At 30.5% G+C, this 6,006-nt stretch overlaps 1 protein-coding gene across 1 annotated transcript; it reads right to left on the bottom strand.

Annotated features, from left to right (window-relative positions):
* Positions 1 to 1,396: 1,396 nt before the first annotated feature.
* On the bottom strand, positions 1,397 to 3,246 carry LOC143070718 (complement C1q-like protein 4). The gene is made up of 3 exons (XM_076244903.1): positions 3,114 to 3,246; positions 2,575 to 2,652; positions 1,397 to 1,870 (listed from the first exon to the last, which is right to left on the bottom strand). The coding sequence occupies exons 1-3, from the start codon at positions 3,172 to 3,174 to the stop codon at positions 1,485 to 1,487; spliced, it is 525 nt and encodes a 174-aa protein (XP_076101018.1). The 5' UTR covers positions 3,175 to 3,246; the 3' UTR covers positions 1,397 to 1,484.
* Positions 3,247 to 6,006: the final 2,760 nt, after the last annotated feature.

The following is a 6,006-nucleotide window of genomic DNA, read 5'->3' as shown; positions in this document are numbered from 1 at the left end:
TCAACTTAGACAAATATATTCATTAATATATATCTTCGTTGAAATTGTAGTGCTCTCAAATAACGAACAATTTAAGTCTATTTTTTTACCATATAATGTTTTATAAATTCAAAATAAACTAGACATTGTCAATCAAGTTTTTGATTATTTTTCATGTAATTGATAAGAATGATTGTCAAATTTTGACATTTGATTAGGGACTTTCGGTTTTGAGTTCAGTAATTTTGAGATTTAACTTGTTTTTGTTTTGTATACAATATGGCAAACTTGAAACACATATGAGCAGATGACATAATTGGATAAAAAAAATCTTTTTTTAATTTTTTTTTATTAATATTGACGAAAATGTGATGGGTTTATCTTTCATTTGAATCTTAAATAGTAAAATTGCAACAAAGAAAGTTGCTTAGTTAAGTTCAAATGATTCATCGGTTTGCATAAGAATAAACTCATCATATAAACCAGGCTTTAGATTTTGTATGCCAGACGCATGCTTCGTCTTCAAAAGACTCATCAGTGACGCTAGAATCAGAAAGGTTAATCAAACCCTTTCACAAATCTGTTCAAGAGAGTCTTTTTTTCAAATGTTTCTCAGCTCTATATGTGAAAAAGAAAATGTTGATCATATACCAATGAGATTAGTTTTTGGGATTAGAGTCTTATAACTAAGACCACTAACGTAACGATACCCAAATTGCACCTATTATGACAGTTTTTTTTACCTCCGTTGTTTTATGATCAAAACAAAAATGTCCATTCTGTGTTTATTTTGTAGCCGTATCCTTCTTTATTATATAGGTACGCCAATTTGATTTTTTTCCCATATTTAGTCATAGAAAAATAGGTTTGAATCGACCTTCAAACTATCCATGATTCCGTAATGAGGAGTACCCAAATTGCATCCATGTTTTAATTCACATCATTAAAAATCGAATAACAGATGTTTTATTTTATTTTTCCGAATATTTATAACAATTTGACATTAGTACAAGCTCACTTTTCACTTTTCTAAAAATGGATGTTTGTAACATATTTGTTTTGTTCATTTATAAAAGATGACTTTTTGTGAACGTCGCATGGCGGCGTTTTCGTACATTTTTCTTTTCCCATGAAAGCTTCATCTGTTGATATAAATTGTGAACGTTTAGTGTATATTTGAATATATTCACCTATTTTGTAAGACGTGTATAATGTCAAATAATCCAAATACAATTTTTTTAGTCTCAAAAAAAACTTTTAGGAATTTCTCTCAGCTGTTTGTGTTGCATAGGTGCAATTTTGGTACTCGGTGCAATTTGGGTACCGTAACGTTACATATGTTTGTCAAATTTGAAGACTGGTCTACATAGAACCGCACATTGTGTAAATTAAAAAAGCGAAATAACGGACGCGTACAGACAACATTTGCTAGTTTATTTAATAAAAAAAAGAAACAACATCATGAGCATTTTGAAATATTTTATTAATCCAAAATTAAAAGAAAACTATGCAATAAAATATCCTGAAAACATTGACCAATCTTTTCCCATCATATTTTCCCCACCACGGTGATCTTTTTTAATAAACACCTTGTTTCCCTTTTTTAACTGTAAAACGGCGTTTGCAGTTCCTGTTGAGCCTCTGGTTCCAACGAGCTTTTCTTTCATCTCACCATTAACCTGTATCTCACAATGCAGATAAGAGGATCCATTAGGTCTTATTGTTGCAGATATCATATAAAGTCCGTTCCTTGGTGCTGTAAATATTCCAGTACTAGCAGAGTAATGTCCGCCAATATTGGTTTTCACTGATTCAAATTTTATTATCTGATTGACTTGTGAAGTCAAATGCTTTGACAACGTAACAGTAAAAGCTGGAACAGCTAATCGAGCTGTAAGTATAGGATAAATAAATATTTTAGCTTGTACTTTGTATTAAAAAGCGACTAGCTTATTGGTTGTCTCCCTCATTGAGAGCGTTTCATATATTCATGTATGACTTCATTACATTGACATATGGCAATCTATTTTGCAATTCAACGTTCATATCTTTAATATTTTCGGATAAAGACAAGTCTACATTCATATTCGTAATTTGTAAACTTGTAAATTTTTATCAAACATTCATATTGATAACTATATTTGTCATATCGATTTTTTGACATTTGCCACACATTTTGAATTATAAAAACGTCTCCTTAATAATCGATGTTATTGAGATCAGATCCTTTACCCTTATTAAGATAGAATGGCTTGAACGAGCAAGATACAAATTAAACGAGACAAAGACATTGTTTAAATAAGGTTGTTACATAAAGAGATGAAGAACAAGTAATAAATATTCATTTAGAGCAAAATGAATCGATAGGTTTGTTGGAAATTTAATGCGACGAAAAAAGGTTTGTACATTTAGTTAAACCACAAACAATGTCTGGAATTTGACAGGAGTAAATTGCAAATATACCACAAGTTAAATCTTTATCCAGTGTTTCACTATACTAACTTTTGTGCCTAACACATTCTAACATATTTGTTACTATTGGTTTTCTGTTCATCATGACAAACAAATGTTCTTGCTAAGTAAACGCGTAATTACCTGCTCCATAACTTCCATTCTTCTTTACTGCCTTCAGTTTGATGATGATATTCAGTAAATCTTCAATTATTTCTTTTTCTGAACAATTAAACACAAGTAGAAAAATGTGTAAATTCACAGTATAACAATAAGAATCCTAATATGTTTTTTATAAAAACTTTTGTGGGTAAATAGTTGTCGAAAGAAACAACAGGGCTGAAGTTTAGATTCCCAAAAATAAAAATTGTAAGTGTAAAGAGTGGTTTGAAGTTTTCGCTACTAGTTTCATAAAAAAATGTCAGTAAGTATGCACGTGAACAAGAGTTTAAGAGTGCTACATAATATGGACACAGTTATCTATATGTATGTTTACATGTATTTCAGGCTTCTTATAAAGAACTAAAAGGATATTAGTGTTGTCTAAAATTTGCATTTCCCGCAAATAAGGTAAACAAAAAAATCATTTAAGCAAGTATAGTGCAATAGATATTTAAATTAATACCCTTGCATGTGTTTTTTACGTTTTAAATTTTTGTTTGTAAATCATATATTTAACTTACCATGACACAAAACAACATTTCCACAGCAAACCAGACTTGTCATGAGCACAACAAATTTCATGTCTGTAATTTTTTTGTCTTACTAGCTTAGCCACCAAAATGAAGGCCGTTGCCATAAACATATGAAGAATTCACTTTGGATGGTAGACTAGTAGCATCTGTTTAGAAATATATTATGATTGCATGTTAGCATATGAAAACAGATACATGAAAATATAAAATGAAACATAAAGAAGTTTGAACAGTAACAGCTGGTGTTTTTTTAAGACTTTTTTGGATAATTAACTCCAAAAAGAGTTTAATAAATAACAAATCAAATCTCAGCAATGCATTGAAAAAAATGAAAAATCACTAAAAACAAATGGTGGTACTGTTGGGAATAGAAAAATTTCACAAAAGAAAAGTGATTTGAATGACAATCATTTCCTTGAATATTTTAGCTTTTAATTTCAAATTGATTACCACGAAACAACTTGTAAAGACTTATAATCGTGCTAGTACACAATGTATATTTCTTCAGAATTAGTATAAGCCTACAAGCAGTAAAGTTCAAGTTTCCTGATTGAATTTGTTTTATTCATACTTTATCTAAATAAAGGCAACAGTAGTATATCGCTGTTCAAAGGTCATCAATCGATTAAACGAAAATAAATCCGGGTAACAAAGCTAACCTAAAATAAAATTTTGCAGTATGTAATGAATAATTATATTTGTTGATATTTATAACACATCATCATCCGTCGTCTTTATCGTCGTCATCGTATTCGTCAACGTCATGCGTTTAGTTTTTACGACTTATCAATCCGTAAATGAAAAGAAATGAACACTCATAATACCAGAATGACACTAGTATATAAGGAAAAATTTTAGGCTATGAAATTATATCTCTGCTTAAAAATAAGTCTGTTTAACGACCCCTAATAGGAAGGTGTCGCACGAAAAAGGTTTTGACTTGAGAATTATGTTGCAGGAAATGCAAAATGACCCGACAAAGAATAGTATTTTATGTTTCATTCAATGTACAATCTTTTCATATCGTATCATTATGCAGTTTGTGATTGAAATACTCGAAGAATAGCTTTTGTATTTGTGAAATTTCTGGAAGTTCATGAAATGATTTTTTTCTGAAAGAACTTATAGGTACATATTCTAGGACATACATTGATATATTGATAAAAAAAATCTTTTTCCGTTGAAAAAACTTTAAAATTCATTTGTTGAAAACCATTTCAAATCAGTAGAATAAAGGTCACTTTCTATGTCGGAAATGTTGAGATGGTTGATATTAAGAAAATATTATCATCGTCTTGTTGACAAGTCAAGTCTTTATCTTCAAGCTAAAACGCACATTATAACGAGTTCAATTGCGGACATTAAAGTCTAAACAACAAACAAATACACAAACATGTTTACAACAATTTTGTCATAATAACTGAACTATAAACAACCGTCATACAAATGGAGATTTAACTAGCTATGAACACAGGTTTAAACTTTTTCTTCGGATAATACCTGTACCAAGTCAGGAATAAGACAGTTATTTTCCCTTCTTTCCGTTTGTTGATAAAGTTCAATGTTTATTTTGATATCAGTTTTTATGGTCTTCTCCCTTTTGGAATTTAATAACATTAACGGTACCAATTTTCCTGCACCAGATGCGCATTTCGACAAAACATGTCTCTTCAGTGATGCTCGTGGTCAAAATATTTGAAATCCAAAGCTTATATAAAAGATGAAGAGCTATAATCCTAAAGGTCCAAAAAGTATAGCCAAATCTGTGAAAGGAATCAGAGCTTTGCATGAGGGAGATGCTTTCCTTTATTTATGATAATTTCTAACATATTGTAACAGCAAATTTAAATAACTCCTTAGAGTTAGTTATTTTTGTTATACTTATTTCTATTCATATATTTTACCAAATTCTGTAGAAATTAGGTTTAATAGAGTACCAATTGAAAAGGATAGATCACGGTAACCTGTTATGGCGAAGGGATTTCCTATTTTTCATCTTTGCTGTCTAGTTTGCAGCGTACGAAAATCATAAATAAATCATGGTACCATTCTGAACAGTCAGTTCGTCAGCATTTATTTTCGATTTTTTATTATTGCTTATGTAAGAATTATAAATCACAATAGGAAAAATCGAGTGGAGCAGGATCTGCTTGCCCTTCCGGCACACCTGATACACTCAGTTTTTACAGTGGTTTGTGCTGCCTCGTCTTCCGTTTTTTATATTGTGTTTTGTGTACTGTTGTTTGACTTTGTTAATTTGCTTTAAATCTACTGCGTTGTCAACTTTTTCTATTTCTGAGTTGTGGTATACTTAATGCTTTGATATTTCTGATTTATATTTGTCACCCTAGTAAAGTCGAACTAAGAGAGTTTTACATTTCCGTTATTAACTCTCTTAAGTGAACCTTATATTTTGAACGCAGATTCGCATTCTTATTAAAAACTATCAATACAGGAAAAGCCCTTCGTAAATTATTCATCATCATTAATTCAAACCATTTATTTTAGTCTGAATCAAAGGTACCAGGATTATAATTTAATACGCCAGACGCGCGTTTCGTCTACATAAGACTCATCAGTGACGCTTAGATCAAAATAGTTATAAACCAAACAAGTAGCATGTGCACACAGGGATGATAAAAGAACAGTAACTTATTGACAAAAGGTCGTTATCTGTTTCAGTTCTTTATTTGTCACACATTGTACAATGAACTGATTCACCTACTGGTATCTTCAAATAAACTGACGGCAACCTGAAGTCAAATATAGATCAATTAAATAACTGACACATTCACGTTGCAAATCGTCTGAATGAAGTAGATATATACATGTTAAACAAGATTTAAGCTCATGTCAAATTCGAACTTAGATTAGCATAGTT

Source organism: Mytilus galloprovincialis, chromosome 4 (genome assembly GCF_965363235.1).
Source record: "Mytilus galloprovincialis chromosome 4, xbMytGall1.hap1.1, whole genome shotgun sequence".
NCBI classification, from domain to species: domain Eukaryota; kingdom Metazoa; phylum Mollusca; class Bivalvia; order Mytilida; family Mytilidae; genus Mytilus; species Mytilus galloprovincialis.
This window is presented reverse-complemented; position numbering and strand designations above follow the sequence as displayed.